The 22,114-nt window shown below is 32.9% G+C and overlaps 5 protein-coding genes across 6 annotated transcripts; 3 read left to right on the top strand and 2 right to left on the bottom strand.

Moving 5' to 3' along the window:
• Window positions 1–1,266: 1,266 nt before the first annotated feature.
• LOC123908327 (65-kDa microtubule-associated protein 8) lies at window positions 1,267–5,622 on the top strand. The gene is made up of 11 exons (XM_045958943.1): window positions 1,267–1,582; window positions 1,673–1,876; window positions 2,193–2,444; window positions 2,531–2,743; window positions 3,135–3,290; window positions 3,362–3,521; window positions 3,618–3,769; window positions 3,861–3,948; window positions 4,037–4,110; window positions 4,948–5,022; window positions 5,186–5,622. The coding sequence occupies exons 1-11, from the start codon at window positions 1,499–1,501 to the stop codon at window positions 5,513–5,515; spliced, it is 1,788 nt and encodes a 595-aa protein (XP_045814899.1). The 5' UTR covers window positions 1,267–1,498; the 3' UTR covers window positions 5,516–5,622.
• A 428-nt stretch (window positions 5,623–6,050) lies between these two features.
• Window positions 6,051–6,798, bottom strand: LOC123908326 (DNA polymerase epsilon subunit C). The gene has a single exon (XM_045958942.1). It carries the CDS (start codon window positions 6,796–6,798, stop codon window positions 6,244–6,246), a length of 555 nt encoding a protein of 184 aa, XP_045814898.1. The 3' UTR covers window positions 6,051–6,243.
• Window positions 6,799–6,820: 22 nt separating this feature from the next.
• LOC123908325 (mitochondrial import receptor subunit TOM20-like) lies at window positions 6,821–10,629 on the top strand. Its single transcript, XM_045958941.1, has 6 exons — window positions 6,821–7,168; window positions 7,588–7,666; window positions 7,783–7,952; window positions 8,044–8,091; window positions 9,128–9,208; window positions 10,219–10,629. The coding sequence occupies exons 1-6, from the start codon at window positions 7,070–7,072 to the stop codon at window positions 10,345–10,347; spliced, it is 606 nt and encodes a 201-aa protein (XP_045814897.1). The 5' UTR covers window positions 6,821–7,069; the 3' UTR covers window positions 10,348–10,629.
• Window positions 10,630–13,909: 3,280 nt separating this feature from the next.
• On the top strand, window positions 13,910–19,061 carry LOC123905868 (CTD small phosphatase-like protein 2). Of its 2 annotated transcripts, XM_045955640.1 has the most exons (8): window positions 13,954–14,228; window positions 15,134–15,358; window positions 15,622–15,758; window positions 16,089–16,185; window positions 16,297–16,749; window positions 17,163–17,251; window positions 17,375–17,500; window positions 18,595–19,061. In XM_045955640.1, exons 2-8 carry the CDS (start codon window positions 15,217–15,219, stop codon window positions 18,808–18,810), a joined length of 1,260 nt encoding a protein of 419 aa, XP_045811596.1. In that variant the 5' UTR covers window positions 13,954–14,228; window positions 15,134–15,216; the 3' UTR covers window positions 18,811–19,061. The 2 variants fall into 2 exon arrangements, with proteins under 2 accessions (XP_045811595.1, XP_045811596.1); XM_045955639.1 differs by having other exon boundaries at window positions 13,910–14,228; window positions 17,163–17,500.
• Window positions 19,062–20,043: 982 nt separating this feature from the next.
• On the bottom strand, window positions 20,044–20,553 carry LOC123904910 (pectinesterase inhibitor 2-like). Its single transcript, XM_045954513.1, has one exon. It carries the CDS (start codon window positions 20,551–20,553, stop codon window positions 20,044–20,046), a length of 510 nt encoding a protein of 169 aa, XP_045810469.1.
• Window positions 20,554–22,114: the final 1,561 nt, after the last annotated feature.

Here is a 22,114-nt window from a genome sequence, read left to right as displayed (position 1 = left end):
ATTTTTTAATAAAAAATTAGAAATTTGATTAGGAATATTTAGAATAATTTAGTAAATTTGATAATAATTAACTTTATTATATTATATTATTATTAATATTAATAGTTAATAGTATTTTTTTATGAAAAATATTGTTTATGTTTCTATTTATATATTTCTAATTTTATGCATATTCATCTTATTTTTCTATACTTTTTTTATTGACTATTTTATTCTCCTTTTCTTTTTAGTAGATTATTGTTTTTTTTTAACGTTTTAGTAGATTATTGTTAACCGTATTAATATGTTTTGTTGCTATTTTTATGAGTATAGATGTTCTATTTTGTTCCAATCTATAATATGTTTTGTTTATATTTTTAAGCATAAAATTATTGTTTTTATTTACCTTATATTCTTTCTATATTTTTTTGGTGAAATTACAATGAAGAATATAAAACTTGCAATGTGGTTAAAAGTAATAAGGATAAATTAGTAACTTTAGCGGTAATCGATTTTAATATATTAGTAATAGATATATAATTTTTTTAAATAAATGATATTTTGACGGCCTTTAATTTATGGACAACTATTCATACAAAGGCATTTTAATTTTTAATATTTTTTTCGTCCTGATGCCTTCTATATTTTGGCTGTCTAGTAAATTATCAAAAAAATAATTGCTCAAATAAGCAAAATAACACACCTCATTTTTTTTTTCTTCCTCTTGTATCTCCAAGATTGTTTTTCTATTAATTCCTAAATTAAATATCTATATAATAAATTAAGGTAGAAAGTTTTTTTATTTTTATTTTTTTTGGTGAATGGTAGAACGTTTTATTCAACAAGTTTCTTTAGGAACTCCAAATTATATTTAGGGAGCTATTTTCTTTGCACCTAAATAAACTACTTATTTTTTTGTTTATTTTTTTAGAAAAGCTCGCAATACACGTGATAATGATGCCGTACTATATTTGATCATACAACTTCTGGAGACTTTAAAGGAAGATAATCCACCTTATAATTTCATTATTACAAAAAGCAAAACATAATTATCTCATACTTATCTATCCTAATCACGACCAGAATCATTTGCTTTACACAGATAACGTAGGAATCAAGTCCCATATAAATAAAAAAAGAGGCATATTTTACAAAGCCTTGGTGCAAAACAGATATCACATCTTATATCTCTAAATAAGGAAATCCATCAATTTTTTAGGTTCTAATGAAAGTGACAATTATATGTTAGAAAATTTAAATAATAAAAGAAGAACCAAGAAAAAAAAAAAGATAATAAAGCATGAAGGATCAAATGACTCACTGATTCTTGAACCCAAAGTTTACATTACCCACCTCTGCCACCCTTATCTTTTAAGCAAAATCTAATACCAAATGGCAAAAATACTACCTCCACTGACACCAACACTTTTTTCATATCATACTTGAGTTTTGTTGCTTCTTCATCATTCATAATTTCACTCATTAGCATTGTCTAAGTTCCATTAAAGGGTGCCATCAAATGGGTTCATTTCAGACACCAATTGGAATGAGAAGCTCTACATTGCTAGAAAGCTCGTGCGGTTTCTTGTTACAGGAGCTGCAGGCAAGAAGTTTATTTATTTCACAAGTTAATTATGACTTCGGATAATTTATGTTATGTTTCAAATATTTTTCTTGTGTTAAATGAATTTAGATAATTTGGGACGAAATTGGAGAAGACAAGTTCGAGAGGGAAAAGGTTCTGTTAGATATGGAGCAAGAGTGTCTCGAGGTTTACAGGAAAAAAGTTGACAAAGCAAATACATCTAGAGCTAGTCTGCATCAGGAGTTGGCTGAAGCTGAGGCAGAGTTTACCCACCTTCTTTTGTCCCTTGGCGAACGATCTCTTCCTGAACGGGTATCCCTTCCACAGCCATCTTCAGTTAGTACTTAGTAGTAAAACAAACAGAACCAGAACAATAACAATAACAAACAATAAAAACCAATTTCATAAATCTAAAGTAAACCTGTGCTAATTATTAGTAGTACTTTTGTTGGGAGCATAATTCCAAATTATTTATTGAATTACATTTATGTTTTGTAGCATGTCTCATTTGTCAAAACTTTGCAACTGTATCTAAATTTTTAAATGTGACTCAATAATAGATGTGTATGTTTTCAACAAGAAATCATGAATCAGTGTAGACACTAGGCTGATTATAGTAACTGTACAGCCAGATAAAAAGGCGGGTACGCTAAAAGAGCAGCTAGATTCAATCACTCCAGCACTTCGGGAGATGCGCTTGAGGAAAGAAGAGAGATTAAAGCAATTCCGAGCTGTGCAAGGGCAAATTCAAAGAATTTCTGCAGAAATTGCAGGTAACTCGGACGATGCACCCTCAACAATTGCAGTAAATGAGAATGATCTGTCAATAAAAAGACTCGAGGATTATCAGAATGAGCTGCAAAGGCTTTACAACGAGAAGGTACCGAAAAAAAAAAAATCATGTTTTTCACCTCGCCATTAAGGGGCCAATATTCTTCAAACTTAACATTTTTGTGATTATTGAAGAATGAAAGACTACAGAAAGTGGAGAAATACATAGACAAAATACACAGCTTGTCCACAATCTTGGGAAAGGATTCCTCTGCAATCATCTTGCAAGTTCACCCCAGCTTGAATGATTTGTGTGGAATAACAAACAATATAAGTGACGTTATCCTACATAAACTCAATATCACGGTGGAGTCCCTTTATGAAGAAAAGCAAAATCGGCTAGACAAGGTGAATTAATAATACAATTGTTTTCTTTTGGGGGTCTACATAAATATGTCAAATTTGAAAAACTAGTCAGAATATAATTTATCAAAACACTCTTTCTCCTGTTTGTATAGGTTAATCCCAGTTTACCAAAGGAACGTAAAAACATCTGTTACCACCAATTCTTAGGACAGTAATATAGCTATTTTCTCATCAAAATAACATTCTGGATACAAAATAATAAAACATTTCACTACATGAAAGGCAATCTTTCTTATGTATCATGAAAGTACTAACTTATCATGAGGCAATTCAAAAATAAATAGCCAAGGTCTTTAAGCTTCAAGTACTGTGTTTTCCCTTGACTTATATGCTTTCCATTTTATACAATTTCATATTCTTGATCTGATTGCAGCTTCACCATTTAGGCAAAGCACTATCAAATCTTTGGAATCTTATGGATACACCATACCGTGATAGACTATCTTTTTCCCATGTTATGAATTTGTTGTCAGTCTCATCAGCAGAAGTATCGGATCCAGGAAGTCTTACACTAGAGATAGTCCAGCAGGTATGTATCTAACTTATAGATCTACAAAATATAATATCTAAGATATTTAAAAAACCTCAATTTTTTACAAGACTGAAGCTGAAGTCAAAAGACTAGATCAACAAAAGGCAAGCAAGATGAAGGAGCTATTCCAGAAGAAGCAGGAGGAACTGGAGTTGATATGCAAAAAATCACACGTTGAGATTCCTTCACGGACAGAAATGAACAATATAATTAGCCTCATAAACTCAGGTGAATTTAACTAATGTGTATAATCCGTTCCAAAAATGTATGTATATTCATTTCAAAATTAAGCCAAATGAAAAATTGACTTATATCTATAAAAAGGGGAGATTGACCATTCCGATCTCCTCATGAGCATGGATGAACAGATATCAATAGCAAAAGAAGAGGCTTCCAGCAGGAAGGCTATAATGGAAAAGGTTGAGAAGTGGATGTTAGCACGTGATGAGGAGCGTTGGCTAGAAGAATACAGCATGGTTAGAATTTTCAATTGAATCAATGTTCCTAAAATAGAATTAAATAATGACTGCCTCTGTGATATACTTCATAATCCAAGCGTGCTATCAGGATGAGAAACGATACTCAGTCAGTAGAGGAGCTCATAAAAACTTGAGACGAGCTGAACGTGCCCGTACAATGGTCAGCAGAATGCCAGGTATATATGATAAGATCAAAACAATGTAATTTTGACTAACTGGCAGCAATCACAGACATGCTTACATTTGACGATTGCTATTCTCCAGCTCTGGTAGATTTGCTTATAAAGATGACTAGGAGTTGGGAAGCAGAAAGAAATAAAGTTTTCTTGTATGATCAGGTAAGATATCTTACACTCAGCATATTGAATTCACTATTCGTTTATACTACATTCTACCTGGCAGTCTAAATAATTCTTAAAATGTAACAAGTGAGAAGATTTTACAATTCATAGAAAACTCGATAGGGTAAGAAAGACCAAACAAGTAATAAGAACTCCCCTATATAGTATATTTATTGTTATAAAGGTCCCTACCCCAGCTAATGTCTCCAAACACATGCCATAGTATTCAAAGTAACAATGGAACAAAAATTCACAGAGCAAGCTTATGGTAAAAAAATCTGATATCACATATAAAAATGAAAACCTGAAGATGTCATTCTCTGAATTGCTTGCATTCAAAAAAATAATCATCTCATTCAACATTAAACAATATTCCTTTAACATTTTAAAAACACTTAAAAGACATTTTGTTGCACATTGGAAAGCATGTTCAGATCCAGACCTCTTCTCAACCATATAAGAAACATTTTGACATAGTATCCATGATAGTGATGATGAAACTCTAAGTTTCTTCTTATGAAATGCAACATATTGCAACCTCAGTAAATCAAGTAATGTTATAATTTATAAACCATTCACATGTGGCTTTTAAAGGAATACAATAACACTAAGTTACACCTCACCACCTCACAAGGTAACAAAAAAATTTAAGAATTCCCAAAGCAAATCATACAATAACATTTTATCATTATGTTGACATCAAATGGTTTGATAAGTATTACACTCTCAAAGTTTCTTTGCATGACCCGGTATGTGTTTTCTGGATTGACCTTTTATCATATGTGTCGTGCTTTATTAAGTCAATAACAGCAAGCCAAAATGACATCTATGTAGGTTCCTCTAATGGAAATATTGGAAGAATATGACATACTATGGCAAGAAAAGGAGGAGGATAAGAAAAGACAGCAGGTTAGTATTTAATAGACAGACAGCTTCACAGATCAGTATAAAGCAAATATTTAATCCTCGTTAACATTATGTTGTTCATGAAAAGATTCATGCCATATAAATTGTTGTACCCTATAATAGTAACGTTAGTTATTCTTACTTCCTCATTGTGTTTGATTTGCAGTCATGGGAAAAGAAGAAGGTCCAGAGCCAGATAGTTTTTGAGCGAGATAATATATATTCGTCAAGACCAGCCACCAGCAATAGACGTGTTCCAAATAGAAGCTTGAACGGAAGTCAAGACTGTTCTGCGCCACTAAACAAAAGGATCTCAATAGGTATCCCACAAATGGGATCAAACAGCATATATTCAGGCAATCAAGGTATACCCTTCTTTAAGGATGGAAGGAAGACACAAAGGAAAAATATTTTTGGTGAACCTGCCTTTACTTCTCATATACGAGACGAGGCTTCTTCTACAATGTCCATACATTCTGGACCATTTTCTCCATAAACTTCTTTATCAAGAATCATATTGATGCTTCATAAAGCTCGCTTTTCATACTGTTGTGTAACATGTAAAAGAATAAATCCAAACTCTACTTATGTTTTTGCTCTTAAGTTGCCCAAATGGATTAACTCATGCTTGATATCAACATCGTTTTATTTTCAATTTTGCACCATATAGGGTGCTATTGCCCGCCAAACTACAAGATAAACCGTTTGGCTTGTTAATGGATTCAGCGAAGGCCATAATTGGGCACAGACAAGAATTTCACGAATGAGAGAAACCTAAACTTCACTACAACACGGTATAGATGTAGGGTTAACACATTTTTTTAAATGGGGAATGTAAGTTGTTAGTTTGTTAGAGTAATATTTTTTCGCCTTCGTCTAGGGTTGAACTCGAGTCGTTTTAACTCTTAATTCAAACCAGTTGAGCTAACCACCCACCACCGTAGGGTTAATAATAACTCACATGTGCTGACTAAATTAGTTTCGATCCAATGGGAGAGACACGTCAAAAGAGAAATTGCACAATAACCACCCCATACAATATTTGCAAAATTTGAAATTAGTAAAGGATTGCAGCATTAATAAGTCAATAAACAAAAAATCAAAAAGAAAAATAACATAACATATCCTTAAGAAGGTGCTTGCAAATTAGAATCTTATCATTTAGCTAAAACGTCATTAACATAATAAGCAAATCTCATTTACAGAAAGTATAAAGAACACAACCTATGACTCCTCCATGGGTTCCGGCACCGGTTCGGACGCTTGAGCTGCAACTTGAACTTCAATTTCATCTTCTAGTTGGGCTTCAACTTGGGCTTCAATTTGAGCTTCCACTTCAGCTTCTACTTGGGCTTCAACTTCAGCTTCTACTTGGGCTTGGGCTTCTGACTTTCGGAAAATTTGATCGATACGGCGAGTACCAACCGGAACAGATTTAGGCCGATCAGCAACCACCACCGGTTTATCAGATTTGACGGTTTCAGTAGGCATCGGAAGTGAATCAAGGAGAAAATCACATATCGGCCGGTTTCTCTTCACCGCGATTCTTATATGTTCAAGCTTCACCGTCTTGCGTTTCTTCTCAATTGCAACTTCCGCAGACTTTTCAGCAAGTAACTGTAAAAAAAGCTCCGTAGATTTCGACACCAAGAACAACGCTTCTGAACTCACTCTCTTCACGTCTTCATCTAGAGTCATTATCTTCTTCACTCTACTCTTCGGAAATTCTGGTTCGATCGATAACGCGTTCTCTTCTTCCTCCGCCATTACCATAACCATTACCAATTCATTTCTCTTTTTCGCTCTCTGCAATTTATTAGGGTTTCAATTTGGCGGGAATTGGTAAGGGCATTATCGTTATACTAAAATGTATAAAGCGCATTATAGTCATTAAACCAATAACTTCCTGCGAAAGTAAATAATTGGGCTTTAACGAAGGCCCAAGATTATTTACGTAAGGCCCAAGTTTTTCTTCTTCTTTTTAGCGTTTGCGGCGTAGTTGAAGTAGCAGAATCACTTTTGCAGTTGCAGAATCATAGAAGAATTGAATATGGAGTTTACTCAAGATGATTTTGATCGGTTAGTGTTAGCCGAGCACAGTCGAAAAATCTGTGAACAAAACTACGCTAAAGATCCTTTGGATGCTAATGTATGTATCATTCCCCATTCTTTAACCTAATTAATTTCTATGTATGCTATTTCTGAATTCGTGAAGGTTTCTGTTACTAGTTCTGTACTTTATGAAACTCTTTACTATAATTGATTTTTGTCTATAGAATTGATTCTTACTTTAAGCTAGAAGAATTTGTAGTGTTTGTCTTTAAATGTGAAAACAAATGTATGCTCGATCAAAATCAATTTTGGTCCCGGTAGAACTAAGCATGCAGTGTCCCCGTGAGCTTAACTCAGTTGGTAGGGACGTTACATTTTATATGGAGGGTCTGGGGTTCGAACTCCGGACACCCACTTATCCACCTTAAGGGTGGAATTTCTAGCCACCATGCGATACACCAAAAGAAAAACTAAGCATGCACTAAATAATGTGTCTGAATATATGTATATATACAGAATCTGACTAAGTGGGGAGAAGCTTTGATAGAGTTGTCCGCATTCCAAATTCCGGCGGAATCCAAGGCAATGATTGAAGGTATATATCTATTGACTATTGTGCGTAGAATTACACAATTTATAATTGAGTTTTCACTTTTGTGATGAAAATATCTTAATTACTTTGATTATTTTGGGTTTTGATGGGAACTCCAGATGCACTTTCTAAGTTGGAGGAGGCTTTAGTAATTGATCCGACAAAGCATTACACTCTTTGGTGCTTGGGGAACGCCAACACGTCTTGTGCATTTCTAGTTTCCGATATCAATGATGCAAAGCCTTATTTTGATAAGGCGGTATTGTATTTTCAGAAAGCTCTGGAACTGGTAATGTATTTAATCTTGTCTTCTTAACATATAATGGCATGCTGTTATTGTAGTTCTTGAAGTTAATTAGTGGTGGATTCTGAAATTGTAGGATCCTGAAAATGGTCTCTATCTACAGTCCTTGAAAGTTGCTCTTAAGGTAATGTAATAATAGATATCTGCCCATTCTTTTGATCCTGTTTCTGCTTTTGATTTTATTCTTGTGTTAAAACATTTGCTAAAAAAGATGATCAAATCAGCTAAAAGCCTTAAACTACCTTGTCTACTCTGTTTTTTTAGCTGAAAAATGTTAATCTTTGGTTTATGGAGCTGTGATGTATATCTTAGTATAAAGTAGTTCACTACTGTCAAGTTTAACTTATCTTCTATTTAGTATTTACTATATCATTTATCTGAGGTTTTAATAGTTTACTGTTTTATTAACTGATTTGGATTCTGTTGTTTTAAGATTGAGTACGACACTAAGACTTATGAAAAACTAAATAAACTATTTCGAGTGTTTGTTCTGTAAATCACAATGACCTCCTATATGATAGAGACTTAAATCATGGATTGGGCCTTGACTTTGGCCCAAGCCTAAAATGTGGAAAGGAATGAAAGAATGATGAGGTGGCAAAGAATGCATGAGGAGTGCATGTGTTGCATCAGGAATTGGTTATATATATAGTGCTTAATAGAAAGAGAAGATTCATTCACGTATTTAGTTAGTTTTTTGTGGATCACTTTCATAGTGATTTGGGGAGCACTATGTGCTTTTGGGATTGGTAGTTCCTCTACCAATTTGTTACATGTTTTCATTACTCATTCTACTGTAATTTGAACCCTTTGAAATACAATTGCAAGTTTGCTTTATAATCCTGTTATCATTATCACTGTTTCATTCTTAAATTCATACACATACCTATCACTATACCAGAGACCGTGGGTTTCATTGATGGTTAATGTGTTACACTGTAGGGAGAAAAGGTTAAGTGATATTAAGGCAATCAGATTGCATTGTAGACACCAAATGTGCTTGTCACATGCTTATAAGTCTTTTCATTTTGCATTTTGGGCAATTGCTTTCTTGTTTCCTACTTTCCTTGTACTTTCTATTAATATCATATATAATATGCACCTTGTTTGCCATTGTATCTTTTCTACTTTAATGAAAGTCCGTAAACCATGTTTCATAGGGCCCGGGACTACACACGGAGATCCGAAAACAGGGGTTTGGTCAAAGTCAAGGGGGGTCCTCTGCTTCTTCAAAAGAACAGGTTCGATTTCTAAAAATTTATTTTAATTTTTGCCAAGTTCTCATTCTCACAAATTCTAACTGTAACTGGTCATGTCAATATAAAGAGATGATGGTTTTTTTATTATATTAAAATGCTAAATTTCAATCGGAGTTCTTATTCTTTGGATAAATGCTTGTTGAGAACCATTAGACTATTGTGGGTTGCCTGAAACAATGCAAAGGCGGAAAAATCGCGCCTCTCTTGCCTTCCGATTTGGAACGGAATAGCATTTAGCTCTTCCTTTTATCTTGGAATTAGATGAATTTTCAGGATTCTAAGGGACACACTCTTCAGGATTGTGCTAATATTTTACCTAATTGATGCAGCCTGTCTGTCCTGCTTGTTCATGATTCTAAGGGACACGCCCATGATATCTCTCTATCCTCGCTTTGTAAATCTTGGTGGCACTGTGTTAATTGCAGTTATAATTTAATTTCTTCAAAATTAGTATTTAGACAACATGTCTAGAGGGATAAAATGATGTTAGGCTGTCAATTTATCAAGTTATTTGTGTCGCATTGTGTCTATTTATGTGCCGTATATTAATTTGCAAGTCCAATAGTCCATGTGTCTTTTAAAAATACTATCGCAATATGGTTTGCCATTTGGCTGCCTATGATACTGCGGTTAGAATGTGGTTTGTATTGGCAAACAAGGGTTTTGTTGATACTTATTCTCCTTCTGTTTCTTAGATTGCATGTACTGAGTCTGACTTGTTTAATATATTGAAGATAAACAAACTTTTTATCCTTTCAACTTCTAGTCTTCTACTCTAGCTTGCCATATTTTAAGATGTTGGAAAACAACGAAAGTTGCTGGATTAAATTGTTAGAAAAATTATTCATGAGTTTTTGAGATTGCTTTTAAAAAGAGTTTTTGAGATTGTATGTCCAATCATCTATCTATAATGAATAAAATATTATTCTTGATAACTTGTTTGTATATAAATGGCGAATATCTCTTAACAGACATTGTTTGGTTCATTTCAGGTATCTAAAAAGAAGAGGAGCAATGGCTTTAAATATTATGACCTGTTGGGATGGTGTATTCTTGCAGCAGGTATAGTAACATGGGTGGCAATCGCCAAATCTCACGTTCCACCATCACTCCCAAGTTAAACAAATTTAGATTCTTTTTATGTAGTATTGTCATCAAAACTACCGGTGAAAGATTGTCCATATAGATTGGAAGTTGTGAATTTGATAATGCACACTGATGTTTGGTTGGTTAAGAATTTTGACCTAGTTGTTGACTCTATCTGAGATGATCCAATTTTGACCTAGTTGTGGCTTTAAATATGACTTCAATTTTTTATTATTGGATAAATGGGAACATGGATAGTAAATGGGAGCATACTCAGTTTAACGACGATTCTAATCATACGTTACCTTTGCAACTCATTCCTTGTAATTTTTAAAGTCTTTTTTTTATATTAGGGATACATATGAATTAACTTAAAATTTTATGTATAAAATGCGAAATTTCTTTTGGCGCCTATGAGTTTCTCAAACACCGTCAACTGTTTAAGTAGCCGAAGGTTTTTTTTTTCTCAAATTTCTCGTTTTATAACATCCGCTACTTAAATAACGGATGAGTAAAAATAAGGTGCGCGAGAAACTCATAGAGTGCCAAAAGAAACTCCTTTAGGGTTGCCTTGCAAGCCATGGTGCTTCTCTTGGTTTTTTTTATTTTTTTATTTTTTTATTTTTTATGTTAAACTACGAAGAATTTGAATTTTGCTGCTATATTGTTAATTTGTTATGATTAATATATGAATATTTTTAAAAATCCTTTAGTGTAAGGGCAATAGATTAAGAGTTTAATGGAGATGTACCGACGGTATAAAATAGTTTTACATGATCATCCAATAAACAACTATCATTTTGTCATGTCATATTAAGTAGGTGGAGTAAAGTGGGGTGAAGTGGCGGAAAACATGTTGGTATTGGTTGACAGTGTAAAATTAGTTTACATTATTGGTGCATATTTCTTTCTCTCATATATTAATGAATTGTTTTGATCAATAAATTATCGACCATATTCAATTTCATATAATTTATTTTTATTTTTTGGTATTCTACAATTTATTTATTTTGTCATAGTCATAAACAATCATGAAGTCATCAAAAGTAAAAAACACTCATGAAGTCATGATATTTTTCATCTTTATAGCTAAGACAGTGACTTGATTTTATGTTTTTTTTTTAATAATGTGGTTGTTGTTTTGAACATTTTCAAGTACTCCATCCAACCTTCATTACAAGCAAATTTTCCATTTTCATATTCATTGAATAAATTATGTGTTTAGTCTTTAATATAAATCAAATGCATCCATTATTCAATCAATATAAAAAGAGAATATTTACTTATAATTAAGGTTAGGGGTCAACGGTAAACCATGATCCAGTGAGTCAACGATTAAACTGACAATGAGACCGACAATTAAACTCGCAATGAGACTATTAATTATTGTAATTTTTTGAATATTTTGTTAAATATACGCTCATAAAAAGTTGTTGGACATTAAAAGAACAAACTATTATTAAAAAAAGGCAAACAATTTAATGAGGGCAAAAAGTCTTGTAAACAATAAATACATTTTAAAAAGTCACCTTTTTCTTATAAGTAAGACAAAAATTCTCAAAATATTTTCTTATAAGAAGACCGGATAACTATATCTTTTTTTTCAGAAAGTGTGAAAAATGTTTAATAAAGGACTGCATTTTTTGTCGAAACACCACAATACATTCGCCATTGATCACATATTTTTCTTGAATCTTCCTACCACATTGTTCTTCTATTTCGTTTCTGTTCCGATGAAGAACATAAGGGGTTTGTATTATTCAAGATTGATAATTGATACAAGTATGATAAGAGAAAAAATTGTTTCTCTTTACAAGAATGAAATAATTGTTTAGAATGAATCAATTATGTATGTAGAATCAATGAAAAAATTGTCCTCCTTCTTCTCTTGAAGCAGACCCTATTTATAGGCAAAAAATCTCCTCTTGCTTCTTAAGTAACTGCCTTGCTTGTAGAGAAATTCATGGATAGTGGGCGGTTTCCTTTCCTTCTTCTCCAAGCTTTTTCCTTCTTCTCCAAGCCATGGTGGATCATGGAGGTGATGGTGATTTTTCACGTGTGATAATAATGATGGGAATCAGGGGGGAAGAAGATATTTTGTTGTGGACTATAATTGATTGAGTTTTTTCGTATTGAGCCTTAACAAATCATACCCTGGTCCATTGTCCAATTCCCTACATTTTTTTTTTTTGTTAATTGAAAGGGATCACCACAACAAAACCAAAAAATATATATTAAGAAACCTCATAAGGCGTGACAAAGCTCTTATCAACTAACGCATCACAAGAGACGAAGTCAAGAGCTACGAAGAAAAATGTAATGCCATCGGACCTATTGAATTCAAACTTAGCAAAAGCAATTACAACTTTCTTGGCCTCATAATAGACATGTTGAAGCTTGTAACTCGTAAATTCAGCAAACAAACCAAAAATATGAGAAACTGTGTGAGAATATAGATGCCTTCTACCGTTTTTAAACAACAATCCAGAGCTAATTAACTGATGTGAATTTGACCAAAGCTCTACAAAAATGACGAAACAAGCAATAAGATTTTTTTTAAAAAAAATAAAAAATAAAACTCTCATCTAAATTACGAACAATTCCACCGTAAATTATACAACACCACTATAGTCACTAACTAATTGCTTCATTCAATTAATTATGACTCATCCCAAGACAAGTACCTCCCACACACTATAATGTGAAAAAATTACTGGAAAAAAGTAATGTGCAAATGAACATTAATTAATTCCCCTTCGAGTGTTCATTGATCGGGTAGATCTATATGTTGAAAGGGTGAGACGAGGTGTAGCGCAGTCTGGTCAACGCATCTGTTTTAGGTATAGAGGACCCTAGATTCGAATCCTGTACCTTCTCATAAGCTAATTCACGGAAATTGAGAGAATCAAATACTCTCTCCGATCTTATTTATAAGTAAAAGTCAACAAAAAAATTTGGCCTTAAATATAAGTAAAAGTTATCAAAATCAATTTTATTTAATGCTATTCTTTCCAAAATACCCTAATTAATTATTCTACTATTTCACATGATTGTAGAGTCCCAATACAATTGTAAAGATCATTTTAGGAACTGTGATAGAAATTTTTCATAAAATAAAGATAAAAAAATTAAATTCTTAATAAATGTACAAATAAGTATATTTACTTATAAAAGAGGCCGGAGAGAGTGCTATATCCCTAAATTAAAAAGGAAAATGTTAACTTGTGCCCTTAAAGCACATTTTAATGAGATAAATGTGGAAATATACTCTTGAAAATTGTGTAATCAACTCTTTTAACATTTAATATTTTGTATCATTAAATGCTAAATTTTTATATTTAGGTATCTTATCATGTGCCCTTAGGGCACATGTTAACATGACCCAATTAAAAATTCAGGTTTTGAAATTCAAAAATGAAACACAAGTGAAGAAGGTTATTATGACCCGCGCGTGAATCTCACTCTCCTACAACGGGCTAAAATATTCTTGTGATTTGGACACGTGCCTGTCCACATTAGTGGGTACAGTCTACGACCACCCTCGCGTGTGCGTTTCAAACCTGTAAGAATAAATATTTCGGTGTAATAATAATAAATAAATAAATTTTGACAAAAAAATAGATAAATATAAACTCAGTTTCATCAATTCTTTGTCTCCTCGATAAAATATTTTTCATTTTTGTTTTCCCTCTCACCTTTCTCATTGGAGGGAAAATCCAAAATTTTTGTACCAAAGGAAAAAAAAAAAATTCAACTTCCTCTACCTTTAATAATCTAATTTAGGGTTTTAATATTTTCTTTCAGCTTAATTTCTTTGAGCTGATTCTGTAGCATTTTTCTCGTTGCGTGTGTTCTTTTCATTTCTTTGAATGCGATTCTTGCTGTGAGAGCTTATCGACTTTGATTTCCACATCAGGTATCTATGTTTTCTGCTGAATCTTGTTCGTTTAGCTTATGAAATTGTTTTACTTTTATTAATTATGTTGTTTTCACGGGTCTGTTGTAGTTTTAGGGTTTCTATGTGATATCAGTGTGAAGGTTGATTTGGTTGCTCATTGTTCTGTTTTGTATTTGAATTTCAAATTAGAAAATGATAATTGATAATGGATTGTTGATTCAGTTTGTTTTTAGGGTTTTTTGATGTTTCAGTTTGTTAATTTTGAGATGTGTGGATTTTTTGTGATTGGATAGTTTCTGTTGACTATGATGTGACCAAAATCGTTAATAATTTGGCTAATGTGTTAATGTTTGATTAATCGTAATTATGGGAATATATTTGGTTGCTTTGGATTAAATTTTGAGTTTTTATCATGGTTGTTCTTTCATTTTGTTTTTCAAGCGTTACTTTTCAATTTTAATGGCATGTAGTGGGAGTAACTCCAACTAATAACCTAGTTGGAGACTCGAACTAAGTTTTTTTTTTTTTTTTGTTAATTAATCCTCTCTTTCTTAGGGGAAGGGGCCCGGTAATCCGGAGTTCGTCCGGTAGGTAACTAAAGTTTGACCAAGAATTGTTCCTGGGAATCGAAATTGGATTCTCCTGAACAATTCGTCCTAGGGGGAGTTCATTAACCACTTGAGCTCAATCACTTGTTTTGAACTAAGAAGTTATAACTTTGAAATTTAAACATTTTATGAAAATTTATCTCAGATTTTGACATCATGAAATAACATTGCTTAATGAAGTAATTGTCCTTGGTGATATATATATTTTTTCTGTTGAGTACTAGATGTTCTTTTAAAAGTTTTGCTTAGTTATAACTAATCTGTCTCCAATTGGCAAAGATCACTGATAATTTGTTCTTGGATGCATCTTGTTAGGATAATTGTTTGGGAGCTTTATTTGCTGCTTTGATTACGTCGACAAAAGTCAGCCAGGTTGTACAACATAACTCAAAGTGAACATGCAAACTAAGAAAAAAGCCTCTAGGCGGAACGGTAATCGAGAAGTCAATTCTCCTAGGGTTTCAAGAGCACAGAAGAAGGCCTCTGAAAATGGCCATGTGGCTGGCTTAATTACATCTTCTGCAAGAAAGATTAAACCTTGTAAGTTATCAGCAATAGTTGTTTCTGTTTATTGATTAGCGTTCTGCTTATGATGACGGGTGTATCTTTATACTTTATTCTTATCCTAGTTTCTACCATTCAGACTCTGAACCATGCTGCTACTTCCTATGACACTAATTTGTTTCTTATTATTTTGAAAGTTTTCTGCATGCCTTTATTATGTCTAAAAAAATGTTTTATCAAGCAATTAAAATACAATGGTTGATCAACTTATTTTACTTGTCATCTTGGTGTAACTTCAGCTTGCGCTCTTGAAGATAAAGCTAGAGAGCCAACGCCCCAAACTTTTTTGAATAACGAGTACAACACTGTGGACAAGGGGGTTTTCAGTACTAATCTGGGAAATGAAGCAGTTGATGGTGCTTCAGTAGATTTTGAGGTAGTTTAACTTGACTGACTTGCTACTTGTGTCAGTACTGCTGTTTCTCTATATGCTCATACAAGCTATTCCATATGTTTCTCTTTTGCTTTAAAGCTGTTTTGTGGATCTTATAGACTTCAATACATAAGGACTAGACATCATGGCACAGTAACTTTCTATCTCTTAGTGTAGTGATTTTAAGAAGGTTCAAATATACACTAGCATGTTATACAAATGCTTTCTGAAAATTTGATGTCAATTTGAAAGGATTAGATATTTAGATATAAAACAATGTATCTTCTCTTTAGTGCCTTTTCTTTTACTTAATGTTATAAGTTGCTGCTTCAGGGTTGTAACAAGCAAGGTGTACCTCTGGAGACTGGAACTATATTCTCTCCTGGGTTTCACTTATCCAAAGGTCCTGTAGGAAAAGTTGTTGACAGAGGTAAATGTAACCTTTTTCTGGCTGTCCTCACAGTCGTACTAATTATAATGTGATATTTAAAAATCAATCTTCATTGTTAAATCTTAATCTTTTTCTTTTATTTCTCTGTAGTTGATTTTGTCAAAATATTTCGGTGCGATGATCAACAAAGAATTTCTCTCGACCAAGAAGTAACACAAGGAGATGGCCATGTTAGTCACGATTCTGACTCTGCCATGGAAGTAGACATAAGCAATTCATCAAATGTGCTTGCTTTAAGCACAAAAACTGTTAATGGTTGCAATTCTGATTTTGATGGAAATGGTCTTTCCGTGGAAGTTCCTAACATGTATCTTTCCATGAAAAACTCAAAGCTGGAATGTGTTGACGAGCATGGTCAGGACTCTATATCCTCTGATATGTGCCCAGAGGATGATGAATTTGAGGACTTCGACGATTTTGACCCTTATTTATTCATAAAGACCTTACCAGACTTGTCAAAGGTTGTTCCCACATATAGACGGATGTTGCTACCTAAGCAGACTCGGAGCTGCCCTCCTATTACTCTTGTCCTGGACTTGGATGGTAAGAAAGTCATATCCCAATTTAAATTGCTAATTAGATGCTTTAATTTCAAGTCATCATGGTGTAATCTTAAGGTTGCTGCCTTGTATATTTTTTGGTTGCGAGTTCTAGACTTGTAGTAATGCAAAACCTGAAAACCACCTTTCTGCATAGGACTGATCTGCATCTAATTAAAGTGACCATGTATTCTGAAGCTATCCAACTGTGTGAAAATGCTTGCCGGCAGTAAAAATGTTTTTATTTATTTTTAATTGGCAAATGCATATTTCCATTATTAATGTTTTGGATCTTCTATAGTTAATAGTTGTATAATTATTATTTTAGTTTAACACATTCATCTTTTCCTTCTCTTGCACAAACTTTTGGTTGAACTGCTCATTTTTATGCTGTTTATGGTGTTTTACTCTCTGCAGAAACTTTGGTGCATTCTTCCCTTGAACCTTGCGAGGATGTAGACTTTACTTTCACTGTGAATTTTAATTCCGAGGAGCACATTGTCTATGTACGTTGCCGTCCTCACCTAAAAGACTTCCTCGAGAGAGTTTCTGGTCTTTTTGAGATTATTATATTTACAGCTAGTCAAAGTATTTATGCTGACCAACTCCTAAATGTGCTTGATCCTAAGCGGAAGATATTTCGCCATCGTGTATTCCGTGAATCCTGTGTTTATGTGGAGGGGAATTACCTCAAAGATTTAACAGTGCTCGGTCGTGATTTAGCACATGTTATAATAATTGACAACTCCCCACAGGTATGTTTTAGTGTTATACAATTTTGGCTTTGAGGTCGTTATTACACTCATTATGGATGACAGTTGTAACATGCCGCCTTTATATGCATTTGGAACCTCCCTCCCCTACCCCAAAATAATCATTTGGTATCTTGTTAAACCTTGCTGAACACCTGAACCATTTACCCTCTAAATACTACTTTGTAATGGGAAAAATTACTTAGTTGCCATCAACTCTATGCCTCTTTTAAAAATAGATATCTACTACTTTGACTTCATCTTAAACAGTCTCAAAACTTTAGTTATATTGGAATGTTAGCAACACAATATTTATAACAACACATTCTTGAACATATTTGTAAAAATATTATCAACTTATATGGTAACAGATTTATTTTTGAAATGAGCCAATCATAAAGAATGTGTTTAGCAATTACCCCTTTAGTTATTGTCACGAGCGGGCCTCTTGTTGATTTGGGCTTAACTGAACAAATCTTGCTATTTCATCTTCATCAGATATGAACTATTCATTTGTCTTGATTAGTGTTACAAAATTTGCTTCATGCTATCTAGTCAGATCGAGAAACATTTACATCCTGTACCTAGTTTACTCATTAACCAGAAATGTATGAGAACCTGCAAAAGCCAGTTTGACTTGGCCAGTTTAGTGGCCAAACTACTAACTTGGCCGGTTGAGTCACTGGTGGCGAGTTGAACTTGAAGCATTAGTTACCGACAACAAGTCGTCCTTATTTTTTTTTATAAAAAAAATCACATCCCAGTCAAAAACCGGTCTATATTTTATAACATTGGTCTTTATGGTCTTTATTGTTTTTTAATTTAGTTAGTATAAAATGTTAAATATGTTTTTAAAATAAATAATACTAAGAAACGGGATTTGTACAATATGGATAAAAGTATAGGGTTTATTCACCATTAATTAGTTATCTCCATGGAGGACCTATTGTAATTTTGTAACGAGCAATAGCTTAAAGACACTAAAGATAAAATTATTAAAGTTGAATTGTGATGCTACGGTATATGTTAATACCAATTGAGGGTTGAATTATTGAAGTTGAATGATTAAAGTTTGTTGTTTTTCTTTGTTCTCCCAGGCATTTGGGTTCCAAGTGGACAATGGAATACCAATTGAGAGTTGGTTTGATGATCCTTCAGATAGAGAATTGCTTTTATTGCTCCCTTTCTTGGAGAGTTTAGTAGGAGTTGATGATGTCCGGCCCAAAATTGCAAAAAGGTTCAAGCTCAGGGAGAAAATAGCTGCGGCTGTGCATCCTTTAAATACAAATAGAAGGGATTTCTTGTCTGAATAAATTATTTGTGCATTGAACAATGTTTAGGAAAGGAAAACACTTGTATTATTTGTATGTTATAGTATTCTGGTTCTTATATTATTATTATTATGATATTAAAAACATCATTCTCTTTGTTGTTGAAGTGGCAATGACAACATTGAACCAGAAAAGGGGAATATGAGTGTAAGCATGTGTCGAGAGTAGACTAGTGCCGATGCTTGGTTGATTATCATCCTGGTAATAAAAATTCCTCAACTGATTATTATCTATATTTTTGGAGCTTTGTTCTGTGTTACTCTGGTGACCAGCTTGGCCTTCCTTGTAGGATTGTAACGTGACTTGTATGATTGATCGGGTACTTTTCATCGATGTTTTCTCTCCCCACCCTCGTGATTCTTTTATACCCCCTGAATTTCCAATTTTACCCTTGCAAAAAACTTCGGTTTATAGAAACCGAAGTTTTTTTTGCTTTGAAAACCGAAATTTACTCTGAATTTGTACTAGAAAAAATTTGGTTTCTGCGAATTGAAGTTTTTTGCAAGGGCAAAATCGGAATATTGGGGGGTATAAAAGAATCACGGGGGGTGGGGAGAGAAAACATCCTTTTCATCATGAATGTTTTATTCTTTTGTACTTTTTTTGGATGAAAATTCTTTTGTACTTCTTTTTGGATGACAATCCAGAAAAGAAAAAAAAAAAAAGAAGCAAATGTGCAACTTGAACTTCTATTTTTTAATTTTTTTTTACAAAATCCAAATTAGAGAAAATACAACTTATCCTTTCTTCAAAACCCTCAAATCATAGAAACACAAGAGTTATTCTATTCTGCCATGTCTGTGTAAGCTTTTCATTCTATTTACCCTTTTCAATTTCTCCTCAACAGACCAAATCTGGAAATTCTTTCTCTTACTATCAAGTGGGGTGCTATCTTGTCGAAACACAAGCCATCTGTCCAAACCTTAATGTTTTTTTAACAAAAAAAAAAACTAACAGAAAAGACTAATTTGACAATTTGTAACGTTAATTAATCAAAGGAATAAAACAAAATTAATAAATAAGTTAAGAGACTGAATATCCAATTTGGCATAATTTAAATTACATGATCATTCTGAAAAAAATTAGATTAATAATTACATGATAAATTGTCTATGCAATTTGCATTTACGACAACGTATTATTATTATTATTTTTTTGAAGGAGGCAACATATTATTATTTATATTGTAACATTATTCAAGAAAGTAGTAATCTATTAAATTAACAGCACATTTGAGATAATAAGAACAATCTGAGCAACTTGGTTGACAACACCAACTTGTTTTGAAAGCGAAGAAGTATCATCGAATGGAAGTGAATCCTCTGAAGAACAATCATTAACATTGGACATGAGAGAACTAATACGCATATTCACACCATTATAATCCAAATCCTTCAAGAGTTGTTTAGCTTCATCAACATCACCAAGAGCTCCGTCATCCAATCCTAAATTAGACAAACAATTCTTGTACTTGTTTTGTTTCTTAGGATCATTACCACTCTCTGCAATTTGTTTTTCAATTATATTAATCGTATTGGACACATTAGTACGAAGCACATCAAGGGTATATGATGCAAGGCAACTAAGATCTTTGCCTGGACCGCCGGGCATTGAATTGAGAAGAGTTGAACAAAAAGTATGGTCCGTGGCTTTCTTGCAAATAGCTTGCACATCAACATCATTAGTCGCATAGGAGGATACAACACATAAAAAAAACACAACCATTATGGATGACAAACGAACCATATTGTATTTTTCTTTGTTTTCTCAATTCCCCACCCTATTTTATGATTATGATTATAGAATTTCTACAATTGAAAACAACACAATAAAATATATGGCAATGTACACAATGTAATATAGAATTTATTGTCTTTCCTCAACGCCAGCTTCGGTTCTTGTATGTGGGATCAAAACAATCATCCACCAGTGAAACTAGTGGTAGAGAGGATAATTTGGTTCTATATTTAACTGAATAATTTTAATCCATTTGCTATTCGATTTATTTTATACTCTTATGCTATTTTCTTTCCATATACTAGTATGATATCACCTAAATTGAATATACTATTGAAATTTTACATATTTTACTTTTATTTTTGTACTTTGTTCACATTCACATAAAAGAGAATTACAAATTTACAATGATGCATTATACACCAAATTATATCTGTAAAAAAGTCCTCACTAGTGGGACATTAAAAGAATACCTTTGGATTTAATCAATAATTTAGATTTTTTTTTTAGAATAATAATTTAGATATGTTAGAAATTAAAATATGAAGTTCTACACATCCACGTGCAATACCCTATCCTTTTTCAATTTATTTATTTTTTTGTTGATTATCCTTTTTCAATTTTTATCCACCCATCTATGAATTTCAATAGAGTGGAAGATCCAATGGTTAGAATCATTTGTCTAAAACTCGTGGTTTCTTTCGTGCCATTAATTTTTGTTGTTTGGAGATTGAGTAAGAATGAAAAAAAAATAAAAAACTGTATCTGGAGTATTATCCGCCATAGACATGAAACGAATAGTTTAATGGATAAAAATGAGGGGCACAAAAAGAACTCAGATAGAAAGAAGGTAAAATTTTATGGGATTTCTTTTGCTATCGTATTTATTTTCTCGAGTTCCCTACGAAATTATCAAAATACGCTTATCCGCCACTTAAGTAGCGGATATCCAAAAAATACACTATTTTTATAACGTTCACTACTTAAGTAGCGAACGACATTTAAAAAAATCTCATTTTTATAACATTCGCTAGTTAAGTAGTGGAGAAATTGAGAGGGTGGCAAAAGAAGATCACCAATCTACCCATCACACAAAATTGGATAATTTGACCCATCATAGCTGACCAAATTTCATGAAATAGATAGCCAAGTTGCTATTTGTGGACCAATTACACTTATCCACCTAAGTCGTATATCGGCCACATAATATTTGTACCGAATGTTCACCCGAAAATAAAGAGCTTTCGAAGTAGATGGAGGATACAGGAGGTGGGGTAATATTTTTAGTTAAATGGCAAAATCATCTTTTTTTTTTTATATGTTTGCAACATTCTATTTTTTTTCAAATCATTTGCTACATAAAGAGAAAGTATATATGTAACAAAATGATTTTAAAAAAAAAATATTGCAAATAGAAAAAAGGAGAAAAAAAAGTGATAATTTTGACATTTAACTAAAAGTATTTCCTCACCTCCCCTCTCATTCCTTCCGTTTATTTCGGACCACACAGACCCTAAGTGTTGCGTAGACAAAAATGATGTATATGTGG

The sequence above is a fragment of the Trifolium pratense genome, linkage group LG2 (assembly GCF_020283565.1).
Source record: "Trifolium pratense cultivar HEN17-A07 linkage group LG2, ARS_RC_1.1, whole genome shotgun sequence".
Classification (NCBI taxonomy): Eukaryota; Viridiplantae; Streptophyta; class Magnoliopsida; order Fabales; family Fabaceae; genus Trifolium; species Trifolium pratense.
The sequence above is the reverse complement of the archived record's forward strand: the minus strand, read 5'-3'. Positions and strand labels throughout refer to the sequence as shown.

Coding starts and splice junctions, on each gene's coding strand:
- LOC123908327 (XM_045958943.1), top strand. CDS start 1,499: ATGGGTTCATTTCAGACACCAATTGGAATGAGAAGCTCTACATTGCTA. Junction 1,583..1,672: donor TCTTGTTACAGGAGCTGCAG/GCAAGAAGTTTA, acceptor AAATGAATTTAG/ATAATTTGGGACGAAATTGG. Junction 4,111..4,947: donor AAGTTTTCTTGTATGATCAG/GTAAGATATCTT, acceptor ACATCTATGTAG/GTTCCTCTAATGGAAATATT.
- LOC123908326 (XM_045958942.1), bottom strand. CDS start 6,798: ATGGTTATGGTAATGGCGGAGGAAGAAGAGAACGCGTTATCGATCGAA.
- LOC123908325 (XM_045958941.1), top strand. CDS start 7,070: ATGGAGTTTACTCAAGATGATTTTGATCGGTTAGTGTTAGCCGAGCAC. Junction 7,667..7,782: donor ATCCAAGGCAATGATTGAAG/GTATATATCTAT, acceptor TGGGAACTCCAG/ATGCACTTTCTAAGTTGGAG. Junction 7,953..8,043: donor TTCAGAAAGCTCTGGAACTG/GTAATGTATTTA, acceptor CTGAAATTGTAG/GATCCTGAAAATGGTCTCTA.
- LOC123905868 (XM_045955639.1), top strand. CDS start 15,217: ATGCAAACTAAGAAAAAAGCCTCTAGGCGGAACGGTAATCGAGAAGTC. Junction 16,750..17,162: donor TCTTGTCCTGGACTTGGATG/GTAAGAAAGTCA, acceptor TACTCTCTGCAG/AAACTTTGGTGCATTCTTCC. Junction 17,501..18,594: donor TAATTGACAACTCCCCACAG/GTATGTTTTAGT, acceptor TTGTTCTCCCAG/GCATTTGGGTTCCAAGTGGA.
- LOC123904910 (XM_045954513.1), bottom strand. CDS start 20,553: ATGGTTGTGTTTTTTTTATGTGTTGTATCCTCCTATGCGACTAATGAT.